Raw genomic sequence first — 18,451 nt, forward strand, 5'->3', positions numbered from 1 at the left:
ATCTTTCTAAACCAATCCGCATTCAGTCACTAAGATCTCTCTTAAATCATATCTGCTGATTTACAGCTAAGTGAATTCACCTTCTACACACACAATGTATGAAAATTAATAACTGAAACCCCACTAAAATGTAGTGAGGAGGTTCCGGCAAGGGGAGCTCTTAGCACTACCACTTACAGTCAATTGCAGACCCAAAGAAGGGATACACTTGACCTAGCAGACGCATGCTACTTTACTAGCCCAGCTGGAGAAAGAAAACTTTCCTTATCCCCCAACTCAACAACTCAGCCAATGAGAAGCCACTCTACTTCCAACTCCCAGTTTACTCCAATGGATTTTTTTTTTTAAAGATTTTATTTATTTATTCGACAGAGATAGAGACAGCCAGCGAGAGAGGGAACACAAGCAGGGGGAGTGGGAGAGGAAGAAGCAGGCTCATAGCGGAAGAGCCTGATGTGGGGCTCGATCCCATAATGCCCGGATCACGCCCTGAGCCGAAGGCAGACGCTTAACCTCTGTGCCACCCAGGCGCCCCTCCAATGGATTTTCTTTATAACAGCCTTCCCAACTTACTTTTTTTCTCCGTAAAAGTGGGTACCTTTCCTTGTCCTTCGACTGCCTACGGTTTTGCAGTAGTTTGTTCGTCCTGGATTCCAATTCTCTTTTATTCCTAAATAAGCCCATCTTTGGCTGGTTAAATAACTGGCAGTTTTATTTTAACGCTAACAGGTTTTTCTGACTCTAATTTGATGTATTTTTAATTTGTCCTCTCACTGGGGCCACCCGGCCCTCAATGTGCGGGCGAGCGGGAGAGGCTCTTAACCCCACAGCAAGCCAGGGATTAGACGAACTACGTTACCCAGAAGACTGTGCGCCCAGCTTCCGAATCACTCTGACCAATGAGGGCGCACACTGGGCGTCTCCAAGAGGGCGAAAGGCCAAGGGGTGGGCTTCCCGCCTGTTTCTCGTGGAGGCAATGCTTCTGATCCTACGCTCCTAGTCCCTGTGTCCTGCGGAGGTAACTAGAACCTAGAGGAGCGAAAGAAGAAACGTGGCCTCTGCACGGGAGCGGGTCTGAGGTTCGGTGTGAGCGCGGCTGCGGGGAGCCGCTTTCGGGGCCTCCTGCCCATCTCCGCCATTATCACGTGTCCCCTCGCCCCGTTGAACCCGTAGGTTACTATGGTGACAGCCGGGCTGGAGTACCCGGCTCAGGTGAGAGCTTGTGTTCTCTGGACCCTCTTGTGGCCCGAACCCCAAGGGGGTGGGGGTCTCCTGCTCAGGGCACTGCAGTCCCCGCCCAGGTCCCCAGAATCTGGGGCGTTCGTGGGTGGGGGCCCCATTTCTGGCAGCCAGTGGGATGCGTGTGGAAGGGACCAGCGCGTGAGAAGCCGTGGGGGCGCGCGTGAGCCGGCAGCCTTCGGGAGAGCGGGGGTCCGACTTCCCTCTGCAGGGAGCCCCTGGGCGGTCTGGGTGAGGGCTCCAGGGGACTTGGACGGTTGTGAATGGAAGAGGGACGCGGGCTGGGTTGGAGTTTTACAGTCTTTGAAAGGCTGCTCAGGGTAGAACGGGATTGGGGAGCGGGGGAGACTGCAGCAAAAGACTCGAAACAATAATGCTGGTTTCTGGAATACAAGTAATAGGATTCCTGGTAAATCTTAAAGATAAAACCGGGAGGATTTCCTGCTGCAGCAGGTGTGGCTGTAAGCAAAAAGGACAGAATGAAAGACTATCCAGTCTTTCTTTTGCCTGAGTATCTGGACGCGCTGAGACGAGGAAACTGGTGTGAGGAGCAGGTTTCAGCAAGAGCCTAGGAGTTGGATTTTGGACAGACTCTTTCTGAGCTCCCAAAGTAGAGGTGACATACAGGCAGATGGAATCTCTGGTCTGGATTCAGCGGAAGCTGGCTCAGTGTCATGGACTTTTGCCATAGATCTTCTAAAACCGTTGGAATTTCCTGGATGTTAGGCGTGGTTTTTGGTATCAGAACTGTCCCCTTTTATCACACAGGAGTTTATTCTAATGAGGTGACTTGGGGTGGGGCTCCTAGATAGCCTCACGTTGGGGCTGTTCACCAGAAAGACCAGGTGATTAGAAGTTTAAACTTTTTGGGTGCCTGTCTGTCTCAGATGGAAGAGCATGAGGCTATTGATCTTGGGGCCGTAAGTTTGTGCCCCACGTTGGGTATAGAGATTACTTGAAAATAAAATGTTAAAAAAAAAAAAAAAGGATGTTTCAACTTTTAGCTACCCCCCACCTCCCAGATGGGAGAGGAGCTGGAGGTATAAAATCTGTTGAGCAGTGAGATTCAGGGAGCCTCCAAGATGGTGAACACATTGAAATAATAGAAGTGCTGGGAGGTTGTGCTCACTGGCCCTGTTCCCCATCCCCATGGTCCTGGCACACAGATAAAAGAGATAGTGACATACTCAGGCCCTTTGTTCTGGGCCCTGGGGTCATCTTAGGTGCAGGGTCCTTAGTCAAAGTCAGAAGTTGTGTTGCGGTGTCCCATTTCTCTAGTCGATAAGGTGAAGCGATGAAAGGTTTCCTGGCACAAGAACCAGGATGTCCACATGGGAGTGTTCAGTGAACTGCAGGACTACATTAAATCTGCTGGGAACAGAGATTGAGGGGCAAGAGTCAGTCCTCAAGTAATAGCTTGAGGAATTGGGTCTGCTGAGCTTAGTGGGTCCATGGAAGGTTTGGAGCAGAGAAGGGAAGTGATCTGACTCAGGTCTAAAGCTACTCTGCCTGCAGAGTGGAGGACAGATTGTGAGGGTCAGGGTGGAGGCAGGGAGACCCCAGTGGAAGCTGCAGTCTTGGTGAAGGTTAATGGTAGCCGGATCATAGCACTGGCTCCATAGTTGGAGAAGACTGTTTTGTTTCTAGGCTATTTTGTAAGTAGAAATGATTTTCTGCTGTACAGCGTGAGAAAGAATCTGGGATTACTCCAGGATATTTGGCTTCAGCTGGAAGTGTGGAAGTGCTGTTGCTGAGATGGAAAGTCCATAGCAGGAGTACTTAACAGCAGAACTATCAGGAGTTAGGTTTTCCCCATGTTATGTCTGAGGTATTGCCGGGACCTCTGAGTGGAGGTGGCAAGTGGGCATCTAGAAACAAGCATCTGGATTTCAGGGAAGGGGTTCAGGTTTGAAGACATCCGTCAGCGGTGGCAGGCATGTAGACCATGTCACATTTAAGAGGGTGCAGCCTGCTGATCATGGTGGCAATACCATTATAGGGGAAGGATGGGGAGGATATTCTCCATGGACTGGCTCACTTGCTTGGGCACCTAGATAGGGATGGCTGTCATCACTAAGACATGAGGAAGTACAGTGACGATGAGTGTGTGTGTTGGGGTGGGGGGTATAAGGGAACAGGCTTCAGATGGGAGTCCAGGTGGTGGCACAGGATTCCCAGGGGCTGGATGCAAGATTTATTGAAAGGCACAACAGTAATGGAGATCAGATGACACTGTGTAAGGCGTGGTACTTTTTTCCCTCCCCAGGTTCAGTTTTGTGACAGCTCTTGTGGAACCTGAAGTGTGTCAGACGGGATGACAGATTAGCTTAAGAGAAAAGGAGGTCAGCTGAGAGTCTCTTGGCTGCGATAGGAGAAGTAGGGCTGGGTTTTGAATGAGAGGAGGTGGAGAGAGGAAAGGTGTGACTTGTGTGGGGACAGCACAAGCAACACTGAGGAGGAGGGCTTAGATGGTCTGACTCCTGCACAGGCTAGGGTGGCTAAAGATGGAACAAGGAGCCGGGCCTGGTGGGGCGGTCCTCAGAGCAGTGCTGGGGCTGCCTCTGGCAGGAGGGTCCATCAGAGGCCTGGGGTACCCCTGGATCCTGTTGTATTTGGCAAGCCCTGCCTGGGTGCCACGTGCAGAGTGGCTTGTGGAGGAGCTGGAGAGGTGCCTGTGACATGGACCAGAGGTGGCAGTGGTGTTGTGGGTGAGTGGTCGTGGTCTGGCGTGCAAGAGAGGAGTGGTCCCGTTGTACTGTGCAAATGTGGAGGGAGTGTGAGGATGCACTTAGCGTCCTTGTACTCAGGTTTAAGCCAGAAGGCTGAACATAAGAGACATATGGGGCATGATCTGGGTGATCCCAGGAGAGTTAACTGTGAAGAGAGTGGCAGGGACTCTCTACACCAGCCTAGAACATAGGTAAGACTGCCTCTCCCCCATCTGTTCTTACTGAGGATTGGCAACAGTGAGGAGTTTGACATGAGGAAGAGTGGGTACCAGTGGAGCAGGACCTGGTATCTCCTCTGAGTTGGGGAGCTGGGGGGCAGGGCCATAGCCTGGGGGTCTTGGTCAGAGAGGCTGCTTATGCAATGCTCTGCCCTCATCATGACAGGGCCATGTGACATTTGAGGATGTGGCTGTGTACTTCTCCCAGGAGGAGTGGGGGCTCCTTGACGAGGCTCAGAGACACCTGTACCGCACCGTGATGCTGGAGAACTTGGCACTGATGGCCTCCCTGGGTAAGGACCCTCATTCCCACACATTGCCTTATATGAGCCTCTGCTTTTTTTTCTTTTTCCAAGGATCTCTGTCCCTCCCAGAGCTGGGCCATGGGCACTGCTTCCTTCCCTGCTTTCTTGGCACAGATGTTGTGTTTGCTGGGCCTGGGCTTTATGAAACCCCAACATGTTCTGCCTTGAAGCCTCTCACAGAAGGGTTTTGGTTCTGAGTCTTGAACCTGCCTGATCCGTGCTGATTAGCTTTGCCCCTCCTTACTTTGTTGATTGTTCCCATTTGTGGAAGATCTGTGTCACAGTTTCTGCCCCCTTCTGTTTTGTGTACTGCCTGTCTTGGGAATTAGAGACACTAACATAGTCAGAATTTCAGGCAACCCTAAATTATTTTTGCAAGACCGTCTTCAAAATCCTCCTAGTAATAAACTTCTTTCCTGTAGTCTCTCAGTGGTTGGGTCACTCTGGGCCAGTGTCGTCCACTTAGCTGCCCTGTTTTCTCCTGAGGACTTCAATCTGCTAGGTCCCAAAAAATTGCCTAGGTTGAGCTGAGGGGTAGAGGAGAACCCTGGGTGCCTGATAGCTCAGACGCCTCTCCAACCATAGGAATGGGGATTAATGGGATCCTGGGCCTGGTGAGTAGGAGCAGTGGGAAGACATGATTTCAGGACTGAGAATAAATCATACCAGGAAACTGTCCCTTGGGGCGCCTGGGTGGCACTGCAGTTAAGCGTCTGCCTTCCACTCAGGGCGTGATCCCGGCGTTCTGGGATCGAGCCCCACATCAGGCTCCTCTGCTATGAGCCTGCTTCTTCCTCTCCCACTCCCTCTGCTTGTGTTCCCTCTCTCGCTGGCTGTCTCTATCTCTGTCAAATAAATAAATAAAATCTTAAAAAAAAAAAAAAAAGGAAACTGTCCCTTGCTCACTACTATTTTAGTGCCAAGGCTCATGGCCATACCTCATTTCAATCCTTCCTCCCCATCTTTTACATTTTGCCCACTTGTCATTTCTGCTGTGACTTCTGGTCCCTGGCTGTCCCCTACATCTATGTCCCTCACATCTTTCCCCTTTTCTGTCTCCACAATGTTCTGCAACATTAGCCTACACTCTGTGTGTCCTGAGATGTGCACATGGCCCTAAATGGTTGACCACCAGCCAAAAGGCAATTGCCTTTTCCTGGGGTGGGACACACATTCTACACAGCACACGCTTGTCACCAGCAGACAAGGTCCTGCTGAGTACCCCAGGCAGAGGAGAAAGTTGTACCAGACCTCCTGCTGGCACAGCTGTGTCTTACTTTCTTGCTAGTTGTGAGGCCTGTGTCCCCCCACACACTGTTCTGTAATCATCAGAGGCCTAGTGCTACACAGTGTCCCCTTCCTTCACCTGATCCTGGCTCCCTTGTCCTGAAAACAAACCCATGGACTCAGTCCTGGTTTTGCCCTGCACACATTTTAATGGGTTGTCTATAATAAAGTCTATAATAAGTCTATAAGTCTTAAGTCTTATAGACTTAAGTCTGTAAGTCACCAAAATCTATAATAAACTTCACCAGCATTTTTCTGATCTCAGGTTGGTGGCATGGGGTAAAGGCTGAGGAAGCTCTTTCTGAGCAATGTGTTTTTGTGGAAAGAGTGTCACAGGCCAGTACTCCAGATCCAGGCCTGTCTATCCCAAAGGCCCATTCCTGCAATGTGTGTGTCCCAGCGGAGAAAGACATCATGTGCCTGGCTGAGCACGAAAGAACGTGTGCTGGGCTGAAACCATACACTTGTGGGCCTTGTGGGCAACTGTGCTCATTTAGTTCATATTTATACCAGCACCAGAAGCAGAACCATGGAGAGAAGGACCTTGGAAGGGAGGAGAATGGGGCTTTGTTCGCGAAGAGCAAAATCCTCGTGTCAGACAATATTTTCACCTGTGGAGAGGCTGAGGATGATTCCTTGGGCAGCGTGGGCCTTCTCCAGCACCAGGTCATCCCCAGCAGAGAGCATCCACACAGAGGCAGGAGGGGCAGGGCAGTTTCTCACACTCTGCGAGGGCAGCACAGCACACGTGAGCAAGCCTGCGCCAAAAAGGTTAAATTCACGGAGCAGCAGAGTGCTCACACTGGAGAAAGCCTTCATAAGTGCAGTCAATGTGAAAAGTCCTTCGTCTCCAAAAAAAGACTTCTTGAACACCAGAGAATCCACACTGGAGGAAAGCCTCATGAGTGTAGCAAATGTGGGAAGTTCTTTAAGTACAAATCTAGTCTTAATCAACACTGGAAAGTTCACACTGGAGAAAGGCCTCATAAGTGCAGTGAATGCGGGAAGTCCTTCATCTATAAAAGCAGACTTCTGGAGCACCAGAGAATCCATACTAGAGAAAGGCCTTATAAGTGCAGTGAATGTGGGAAGTCTTTCATCTATAAAAAGAGACTTCTTGAGCACCAGAGAATCCACACTGGAGAAAGGCTTTATAAGTGCAATGAATGTGGGAAGTCTTTCTTCTACAAAAGAATACTTCTAAGGCACCAGAGAATCCACACTGGAGGAAAGCCTCATGAGTGTAATGAATGTGGGAAATTCTTCAGACACAGACCCAGTCTTATTCATCACTGGAAAGTTCACACTAGAGAAAGGCCTTATAAATGCAGTGAATGTGGGAAGTCCTTCATTCATAAAAGGAGACTTCTTGAGCACCAGAGGATCCACACTGAAGAAAGGCCTTATAAGTGCAACGAATGTTCCAAGTCCTTCTTCTACAAAAGATTACTTCTTGAGCACCAGAGAATCCATACTGGAGAAAAGCCTTATGAGTGTAACAAATGTGGGAAGTTCTTGAGACACAAATCTAGCCTAAATCATCACTGGAAAGTTCACACTGGAGAAAGGCCTCATAAGTGCAGTGAATGTGGGAAGTCTTTCATCTATAAAAAGAGACTTCTTGAACACCAGAGAATCCACACTGGAGAAAGACTTTATAAGTGCAGTGAATGTGAAAAGTCCTTTGTCTATAAAAGCAGACTTCTTGAGCACCAGAGAATCCACACTGGAGAAAAGCCTTATGAGTGCAGCCAGTGTGGGAAGTTCTTCAGACACAGCTCCACTCTCCTTAAACACCAGAAAGTTCACACTGGAGAAGGCCATCTCAGCGTGGTAAATGTGGAAATCTTTCATCCACAAAAAAAGATTTGCACCAGAGAATCCACATCGGAGAAAAGTTTTATGAATGCAGCAAGTGTGGGAAAACTTTCATAGAGAGGTTTGAATTCAATGAGCACCAGAGAGTTCACCCTGGAGAAAAGCCATATGAATGTAGTAAATGTGGGAAATTCTTTAGACATTGATTGCTGGTCCATTCAACATTCAACACTAAAAAGTTCATGATGGAGAGAGGCCTTGAATAAGTGTAATGAATGTGGGATGTCCTCCATTTACAAAAGAAATCTTGAGCACGGAGAATCCAAACTGAAGGAAGGAACCTTTGAGTATAATGAATGTGGGAAGGCTTCAACCTCAAGGATAGACTTGTTCAGCACCACAAAGTCCACACTGGAGAAAAGCTTTTTTGTGCAGCAAATGTGGAAAGTACTTCGGTAGAAGATATTGCTTCATCAGGCACCAGAAAGTTCACAGTAGAGAAGGTCCTTGGTAGTAGACAAATACCTTATTGTTTAAGCCACATCAAAGTTTGGAGGCCATGTGCACTTCGGGGGTGGGTTTAGCATAGAATTGTGGTTTGCCAGTGTGAAGGGGTGAACAGCTTTTGTGAGTTACAGTGTCATGTCAGAGGCACAGTGTGAGTCAGAAAATATTTCTTATTCCTATTTTGGCTTCATTTGCATTGCTTCCTAAGGCATCCCGGGAAAGACTGCAGGGCTTTGTGATTAATATGTAGCAGTGCATTCCTGTGTCATAGTGTAGGTGAATGTCTAACTTATTAAGGGATAATCTCATGGTGGTATCAGTTTACATTCTCACCAGAAAAACCAGAACCAGAGTTCCAGTTTCCTTATATCCTTACTCACTCCTGGTATGGTCAGGCTTCCTTATTTCAGTGGTATAATAGGTGTATAATGGAACCTTGTGATTTTAATTTGTATTTCCCTAATGATGTGGTGTTTAGATGTTTTTTCATGTGCCAATTTACAGCCATCATATCTTTTGAAATTCATGTGATTTGTCATCTTAATTACTGGGTTTTGACATTTGTCCATGGATTATTGATAAAAGTCTTCTATTTTAAATATTTGTCAATATATTCTTCCAATCTTGGTTTTGTCTTTTCAACCACTTTTCTTGTGAAAAATTTTAAAATTTTGACATTTGTCCATGGATTATTGATAAAAGTCTTCTATTTTAAATATTTGTCAATATATTCTTCCAATCTTGGTTTTGTCTTTTCAACCACTTTTCTTGTGAAAAATTTTAAAATTTCAGTCTAATTTGTCCATTCTTTCACTGAATATCCTTTTGATCTTGTATGTAAGAAATGTTTGTGTGGAAAAAAAAGTTTGCCAAATATAAAGCCATAATTTTTCCTATGTTTCTGTCTGTAAGTTTTTTTTTTAGTGTTTTTTTTTTAAAGATTTTATTTATTTATTTGACAGAGAGAGAGCCAGCCAGCAAGAGAGGGAACACAAGCAGGGGGAGTGGGAGAGGAAGAAGCAGGCTCCCAGCGGAGGAGCCCGATGTGGGGCTCGATCCCAGAATGCTGGGATCATGCCCTGAGCTGAAGGCAGATGCTTAATGACTGAGCCACCCAGGCGCCCCATAGTTTTTTTTAACTGATGTATGTGTGCCTTTCTCAGTTAATTTTTGGACATTCTTAAAAAAAAAAAAAAAAAAAAAGATACCCGGGGCACCTGGCTGGTTCAGTCAGTAGAACATGTGACTCTTGATCTTGGGGTCATGAGTTTGGTCCCCACCTTGGGCATACAGATTACTTTAAAAAAAAAAAAAAAAGGTAAAAACATGGATACCTGAAAGCTGCTGCCATATTGATTTAAAAGATTATTCTTTCTCCCTTGAATTGGCTTTTGTATCCTCATTGAAGGTCAATCATTTCTGTGTATGTTTATTTCTGGACTCTCTTCTGTTGCATTTATCTATTATATACTTTCATGTGTTGAATAATTTGTTTTTGTGATATGTCTTAAAATCAAGGTTATGTACCCCTACGACTGTCTTCTTTTTCAAAGTTGTAATAGTCATTCTTGGTCCTTCACCTTTACATATGAATTTTAGAATCTACTTGTCAGATGAATGGATAAAGATGTAGAGTATTTATACAATGGAATACTACTCAGCCATCAAAAATGAAATCTTGCCATTTGCAACAATGCGGGTGGAACTAGAGGGTATTATGCTAAGCGAAATAAGTCAGTCAGAGAAAGATAATTATATGATTTCACTGATCTGTGGAATTTAAGAAGCAGAGCAGAGGATCATAGGGTAAGAGAGGAAAAAATAAAACAAGATGAAATCAAAGAGGAGACAAACCATAAGAGACTCTTAATCACAGGAGACAAACTGAGGGTTGCTGGAGGGAAGGGGGATGGGGAGATGGGATAACTGGGTGATGGACATTAAGGAGGGCACATGATGTAATGAGCATTAGGTATTATATAAGATTGATGAGTCACTGACCTCTACCTTTGAAAGCAATACATTATATGTTAATTAATTGAATTTAAATTAAAAATACAAGAAAAAAAAAATAGAATCCGCTTGTCAATTTCTATATCACAAAAAAGCCTACAAGGATTTTGTTTAGGATTGCATTTAATCTTCAATTTAGAAGAAATACTGAGTGTCCCAATCCATAAACATGATATGTTTCCTTTTATTTAGATTTTATTGAAATTTTGTTCACAATGTTTTTTAAAAGATTTTATTTTAAAGTCATCTCTACACCCAATGTGGGGCTTGAACCCACAAACCTGTGATTAAGAGTCACGTGCTGTACTGACTGAGCCAGCCTGGCACTCCTCTTAGCAGTTTTTTAGTTTTCTTTTTATAGGCCTCACATATCTTAAATATCTCCAAGTATTTTCTACATCTGATGATATTATAAATGGTAATATTTACATCAAATTTCAATTTGCCAATTGTTCAGTATTGTTACATTGAAAGAGATAATAAAGTAAGGATAGAAGCAATCCTCCTTAATCTTACAAATGATGTCTACAAAGAACTCTTAAAAATATATACCTTATTATCCATTATTAAAATTTTCCTATGAGATTAAAACAATGGGAAGATAGCTGCTCCTTTCTCTTATTCAGTTATCCTGGAGTTCCAGTTTCATTCAGTAAGGCAAGATGATGGATGTGTAACAGTTGGCAAGGAAGAAATAAACCACCTAAAATACTTCCTGTGTTGTCGTCTCCAGTACGAGTCCAAATATAGATACCCAGTTTACTGCCTCAGCCCATCCCAGACTCCTGACTTCTTCATCACCCATTCGCTGTTCTTTCATTAGGACCCATCACCTTCTATTACACTATGTAACTTAATATAATTTATGAATTGCGTATTGCCTTTTCCATCAACTATGGAGTAAGTTCCAGGAGGGAAATTTCTTTTTACATTTTGTGCACTGTTATATTCCATATTCCTAGAAATGTGCCCAAAACACATGAGGTACATAATTGATGTGTGTGTTTTTTAAGATTTATTTAGTTATTTTAGAGAGAGCGAGCAGGGGGGAGGGGCAGAGGGAGAGAGAGAAACCCAAGCAGACTCTGCTTAGCGCAGAGCCCAACTCGCAACTCGATCTCATGACCCTGAGATCATGACCTGACTGAAACCAAGAGTTGGAGGCTTAAGTGACTACACCACCCAGGGGCCCCCATAATTGATGTTTTAAAATGTTGAACAAAATGACAAAGCACATTTAACATTTATTTGCCCAACTCTGGATATACTTTCTAATTCCATCCACAGTATCTTTTCCTTCAGTTTCACCAACGTCAATGTTTTCAGGAATGGCAAGAAATCCTATTTTGCAAAAAACCTTCAAATACTCTAAGAAGCCCCAATAGACATTTGATTGGCTTCTGTCCCTCCCTTATTAGATCTCAGATTCCTTTCCTCACATTCTTTTGGATTTTGATTGTTTATTTCAGTTTGTGCTACTCCTGATGGATATCTTACTAAGACTTTTAATAGCTTTCATTGGTTTGCTCAATCTGAAACGTTTTTCAGTTAATCTTTTCTCCCCATGCAGACACTGTCACTGCACTTATAGGTGAAATGATAATCATTTCCCAGCAAGCAAATGAGAACATGGAATTCCAGAACTTTGTCTCAGTGTATACATCCCCCTTGCACAGATGCTGCCATGGCAGTCCTGTCCTGGGAGCAAACAGAATTTGGGAAATAGCTCTTCTTTTCAGGTATCCAATTCTTAGAAAATGTTTATCTCAGGAAACCCAGGAGTAACTATTCTTTTTTTTAAGATTTTATTTATTTATTTGACAGAGAGAGACAGCCAGCGAGAGAGGGAACACAAGCAGGGGGAGTGGGAGAGGAAGAAGCAGGCTCCCAGCGGAGGAGCCTGATGTGGGGCTCGATCCCAGAACACCGGGATCAAGCCCTGAGCCGAAGGCAGACGCTTAACAACTGCGCCACCCAGGCGCCCCATGGATTAACTATTCTTAAAATAAATTTGTCTTCCTGAGGTTGGAATTAAAAAAAAAAAACCCACAATAGATGATAGATAGATAGATAGATAGATAGATAGATAGATAGATAGATAGATAAGACCAAACACAAATAGGCAAGACATAAAAACATTTGCTGAGAAAACCAGAGGCTTGTCACCAGTCTTGTCAAATTGCCTCAGGGCTGCCTGACGTCTCCCGTCTCCTCAGGTATATTGTTTTGAAATCTCTCACTTGCTTCTCTTGAAACACAGTCACCAGAGCAGCATTCACTCTAAAGGCTTCAAGTATGTTGTGAGTAACAACATAAAGAAGGTGATCTCCCACTCTGGAGTAGACACCTAACGTCTGTGTGATATCTGCTGTTGGTGTGTATGTGCATGTTGTTTGGAGGTTCTGTTTTGTTTTGAGCAGGGGTATGTTGTGCTAAATGGAGTCTTCTAACGTGTCTCTAAATATCCTTGGTGGAAGGCTTTTAACCACATCTCTTAGACCACTGAAAGGCTCATTTATCTCCATGTTATAAGATGTTAAGTCTTAGTAAAGATGAACATAATAGGGACGCCTGGGTGGCTCAGTTAGTTAATCGTCTGCCTTCGGTTCAGGTCATGATCCTGGGGTCCTGGGATCGAGTCCTGCTTCGGGCTCCTTGCTCAGCGGGGAGCCTGCTTCTCCCTCTGCCTGCTCTGCCCGCAGCTCCCCCTGCTTATGCTCTCTCTCTCTGACAAATAAAATCTTTTTTAAAAAAGATGAATATAACAAAGAGATTGTAATGTATGGAAAACAGAATAATTAGGACCTAAAATCCCTAAATACAAATGTTACCCTGACATTTATCCAGATTTGGAAAGTGCCTGGATGTTCTCATTCTCATAGTATTCAACATTCTACTGTCCTGGGGCCTTGGCTTCCATTCCTATATCTCTAAAAATGGATCAGTTTTTCATCTAGTAATCATCTCTTTGCTTTAGTGTGGTTTCAACTTAACCACATGTCCCATATAATTCTTTTTTTTTTTTAAGATTTGATTTATTCATTTGACAAGAGAGCGAGAACACAAGCAGGGGGAGTGGCAGAGGGAGAGGGAGAAGCAGGGTCCCAGCTGAGCAGGGAGCTTGATGTGAGGCTCAATCCCAGGACCCTGGGATCATAAGCTGAGGTGAAGGCAGACGCTTAACTGACTGGGCCACCCAGGCACCCCCCCATATCATTCTTTTTAAATAAAATAAAAATTCAGACCAGTCACTCTTGGAAGAAATGGTCCACACTCCACTCCGACAGCAGGAGGCATTTAACTTAGATCCTTCCTGTGTTTCCACAGAACGTCTGTGATCAGGGGAAATTATGAGTCATTACTGCCTGTGAATCACCGGTCTTTAGGGGCTGGAGTAGTCCATAACCTCTGCAAAGTCATTATCAGGCTCTTGGGTTTATGCACTTTGAAATGCCCACAGTAAATTCTACTGACTTATGTTTTTGTTGTTTAGCTGCATCTTTTGACTCCTATCGAAGATGATTTCTGGTTCTTTTCTTTATCCCTTGTTTTGCTTCATTGTTCTGGCTCTGTGAACTTTTCATTATATTAGTGATATCCTGGTTTTTTTTTTTTTTTTACTTCACCCTTAAATAGTATTTTAGAAATTATAATGTATACTCCGAATATTTTGAAATGACATACATATCTATAAAGTTAAATCAAATAATGACGTTGATGCACTACTCCCCTCCTACGGTATGAAGTTCCCAGCCCAGGGAAGGAACAATCACAGTTGAGGATCCCTCCATACAGATGTCCATTTTATGTAAATATTCATACAAATAGTAAGATTTTTGACAATTCCTGTCTGCTTGACATAATGCTGAGTGGATTCCTTCTGTGTGTTCCCTTATCAGGTGTCCTGATTTCAGTCCATGGAAAGCACATGCTCATTGCTAGTGGATCAGTGCTTCCACCAGCCAGAAGGCCTATCCCCGCAGGTTGTTGTATGTTTATCATACATCACAGCAAGATTCAGTTTTCTTCCCTAAAACGTGAATGACTTGAATTTTCCAATCTGTTTATGATGGTGGGAACAACTAAAGAATACAAAAAGAAATGTAGGTATTCTTGGGGAGCCTGAGTGGCTCAGTTGTTAAGCGTCTGCCTTCGGCTCAGGGCCCGATTCCAGGTCCCTGGGATCGAGCCCTGCATCAGGCTCCCCACTCAGCGGAAGCCTGCTTCTTCCTCTCCCACTCCCCCTGCCTGTGTTCCCTCTCTCGCTGGCTGTCAGTCTTTCTGTCAAATAAATAAAACCTTTTAAAAAAAAGTGTAAGCATTCTCGTAATCCAAAATTAACTACTTTGGAAAAGAATATTAGAACTTTCCAATTCTAGGGGCGCCTAGGTGGCTCAATAGGTTAAGCATCTGCCTTTGGCTCGGGTCATGATCCCAAGGTCCTGAGATTGAGCCCCGTGTTGGGCTACTGGCTCAGTGGGAGCCTGCTTCTCCCTCTCATTCTGCCCCCTCCCCAGCTGTGTTCTCTCTCTCAAATAAATAAATAAATAAATAAATAAAATGTTTTAATAGTGAGGTCAAATTTACCTCTATTTTTTGAACTAATGGTACAAATATTTAAATACCATATGTTAAATAAATGGTTTCTTTTTTAAAAAAGATTTATTTATTTATTTTAGAGAGAGAGAGCATGGGCAGGGAGGAGCAGAGGGAGAGAGAATCTTAAGCAGACTTTGTGCTGAGCATAGAGCCCAAGGCAGGACTTGATCTCACAACTCTGAGATCACCACCTGAGCCAAAACCAAGAGTCAGACGCTTAACCACCTGCACCACCCAGGCACCCCAATAAATAGTTTCTTAATAAGTTGGTAATTTATATTTATCAGTAAAAATATATCCATATACATTATGTGTGTGATTTTTTTAGATGCTTCTTGTTCTTTGTCCCTGACTTTTCTATTTTTTTTTAATTTTCATTATAAAATGGTAGTACCCATTGTCTTAATTTCCCTTGACTTTTATTTTTATAATTCTGTTATAACTAGGGAATGTTAGGAATATTACCAAAATATTTATATTAGAATTATGTTAAATACAATATTTATATTGTAAAAATATGTTTATATATATTATCCTGGGCTATACTTTGTCTCTGCTGTTATTTATTTCTTATCTTCATAGTTTAATAGAGTTTTAACTTTTGCTTCCATTTTCCTTAAAATTACCTCATTTTAGTGTTATTTGTACCAAATTTTAATTATTAGCCTTATTTTTTAAATGTATCAATACCAATTGATTTTACCACGACATGGTAAGTAAAGGAATTAAGATACTTTGCAGGGATTTTTGTGTTGTATGTATCCCTTGGATTCTTTAATTGAAATATTTAATGTGCAAATTGGCAAGTTACATGCAGTTGTAAGAACTGTTACAGAGAGATCCTGTGTGTGCTTTACCCAGTTTCTCCAAGACCGTATTATAATATCACAGCAGTGATATTGGCATTGATACTATCTACTGATCTCAAACAGATTCCTCTAGCTGTACAGGGCGTGTGTGTCTGTGTGTTCGTGTCTGTTCTAGACCATAGCTTTTTGCTTAAGAATATATTCTGGAGGAAAGTCCACAGAGTCAGTTGTGCTATAATGGAATGTATGTGTTCCTGAAAACCACCAAGCTATGTCCAGAGTAAAAATCACAGGGCTTATTGAGATCCTCAAAATGTAATCAGTAAAACATAAAAAAAGAAGATAGATTCCTAATAAATGCCATAGCACAGTTTTACACATGTTAAAAGTTTGAAAAACACATAAATACTGTAATAAATACAGCATTTTAGCCTGAAATTTGTTTGTGGAAGTGGGTGTCAGAGGGTTGCAGTTGTGAGTTATTTTATGAAGTAATGGAAAGGTACTTAAAATCAGTTGCCTAAAATTCACCCACCAGAGGTGAATGGGTTTGGCTCATAACATATGGTGAATTGAAATAGCCAGTAGATGTTTGACTTCTGTCCTTATGTGTGGCCAGTGACTTGAAGGGAATAGGCAGCAAGCCCTCCCTGTAGGAGGAAAGTTCATAGAGTTGGGCCAAGACATGGTCATGTTTGTCCTTTAAACCTACTGGAAGAATTGAGGTTTTAATTTGTAAAGAAGCAAGCATTGAAAGGTTTGGAAAGGGAAGTGACATGATTTTACTTGGGAAAGATTAGTCATTCCGGCTACTATTTAAAGATTAGACCGTATATGAACAAGGAAAGTAGGGGGATCATTGAGAGATAACTCCAAAAAATCAGGGGTGAGGAGATGGTAGCTGGATCAGCTATTAACATATTTAGTAGGGAGATATAGATTTTTTTTTTTTGTCCTATGAGATTAAGTAGCACATGAGTTGCTCATGAATACTGTGAAGGACAAGAGAGAACATGGTTAAAGGGTGGCCTCCAGGTTGGTGTTCTGAGGAACTAGGAATGGAGCTGTTATGAACCAAGATGGTGACTACCGGGGACAGCAGATTCAAGCCCATCTGGACATGCTGAGTAGGTGAATAGAAGTATGGGTCAGTTCCTGGGGGAAATGTGATATATAGATGTAAACTTTGGAGTTGTAAGTACAGAGAAAATTCATCAGACCTGAGTCTGGTTGAGGTTCCCCCCTGTAGTGAGTGTACATAGAAAAATGAGATCAGAGATCTGAGCCTCACTTGGCGCTGTCATTTGTGTTCACACTTCTGCTCCTTGTATTCCTCTTATGCCGCCCTCCTTGCCCTTTTCTGACTACTTGATCTCCTTCCACCTCACCAAGCTTTTTCTCATCTCCTCTTTTTGGCACTTTCTCTACTTTTGTGTTGAATTGTTTTAACCTGTCTCTCTGCATGAGTGACTGGTCCTCACTTGTCCCCGCAGTGTCAACTCCGGTTATCACCTGCACAAAGTGGGTGCCCACACCCAGAATACAGAAAGGAGCTCTTTTCCCCTCCTTTCAGTTTAAACATTTACTCAACTTCTCAATTTAATTTTTATTCTCCTCAAATCCTCCCTGTCTTCTTCCTCATTAGTTTTATCGATACAGCTAGAGCAAGAGGAGAACAAGAAGCATACATTTTGTTAGTAGTAGGTCATTGGCCGTGGTAATAAGTTGTGCCATTATCATTTCGTAAAAAGAATTGAATATATTTCAGGATATGGAGTAAGAAATATGCTATGGATAAAACAGTACTGCTTACTGGGTTGGATACAATCACTGATAATTTAAGCAGGAAAGATAGGGGACCAGAGCCTGGCTTACCGTTGTCCACCTGCTTTAGAGTGGCCAACATCCATTCCTCCTCTATTTTCATTGCTATGACCCTATCCCGAGTCTTCTCTCCTGCCCCTGACATAAAATTCTGGAACTAACAAAACTGACTCCAAAGTTTCGGGGTACGTGCATTCGAAAAGCAATAGCATGATGTTTATAAGCTTCCAGCTACGGAGCAAACACGTTTTGTACCGATTAACGGATGAATGATATGTCCATTTGGATCTGTGTCCTTTTGAGGGAATCTGAAATAATATGTTTGGCTTCTTAAGCAAGCTCGGCTTCGTGGAGGATGAAATAACATGTTTCTTTATTTTTTTTTTTAAAGATTTTATTTATTTATTCAACAGAGAGACAGCCAGCGAGAGAGGGAACACAAGCAGGGGGAGTGGGAGAGGAAGAAGCAGGCTCCTAGCGGAGGAGCCTGATGTGGGACTCGATCCAACAACGCTGGGATCACGCCTTGAGCCGAAGGCAGACGCTCAACCGCTGTGCCACCGAGGTGCCCCGAAATAACATGTTTCTAAACACTCTGGCGATCAGTTGCAATAACTGACCCAGGAGTATGGGTGCTCATCTTCCTTAAGGAGGCAAGCTCCAGTCTCACGTTGGAGAGGCCATTTCCCAGCGATCCTCGCGGTGCGGCCTGACTTGCCCGGGAGGAGTTGTGGACACAGTATTGGTTGAGTCTGCAGAGCTGTGGGAACTACATTACCCAGAATGCTCTGTACGAGCGGCAAGCGGCGCTGAGCCAATGAAGGCTCAGGAGAGGGCACTTCTGTGCAACACGTCATATTGGAGCGGGACTTTCTGGCGTCCTGTTCTTGGCGGTCATTTTGGCTTCCTAGGGCGTGCATTGATTTAGAGATACTGCGGCGCTGGTTTGGGAGTGAGGTTACGGGATCAGAGAAGGGGCGGGGGGAGGCGCACTGGCCCACCGCACAGATTTGGGTCTACGGCTCGGTGACGCCGCCCGGGCTGCCCCGCGCCGGGGCCGGGACCGGGACCGCGGGCCCGGGTGTCCGCTTCGCCAGAGTCGG

General features: G+C 43.9%; 1 protein-coding gene across 1 annotated transcript; it reads left to right on the forward strand.

Moving 5' to 3' along the window:
• Positions 1–959: 959 nt before the first annotated feature.
• On the forward strand, positions 960–8,769 carry LOC123777108 (uncharacterized). The gene is made up of 3 exons (XM_045773586.2): positions 960–1,212; positions 4,353–4,479; positions 6,044–8,769. Exons 1-3 carry the CDS (start codon positions 1,180–1,182, stop codon positions 7,711–7,713), a joined length of 1,830 nt encoding a protein of 609 aa, XP_045629542.2. The 5' UTR covers positions 960–1,179; the 3' UTR covers positions 7,714–8,769.
• Positions 8,770–18,451: the final 9,682 nt, after the last annotated feature.

Source organism: Ursus americanus, chromosome 21 (assembly GCF_024610735.1).
Source record: "Ursus americanus isolate L20-20 chromosome 21, mUrsAme1.1.p, whole genome shotgun sequence".
Taxonomy (NCBI): domain Eukaryota; kingdom Metazoa; phylum Chordata; class Mammalia; order Carnivora; family Ursidae; genus Ursus; species Ursus americanus.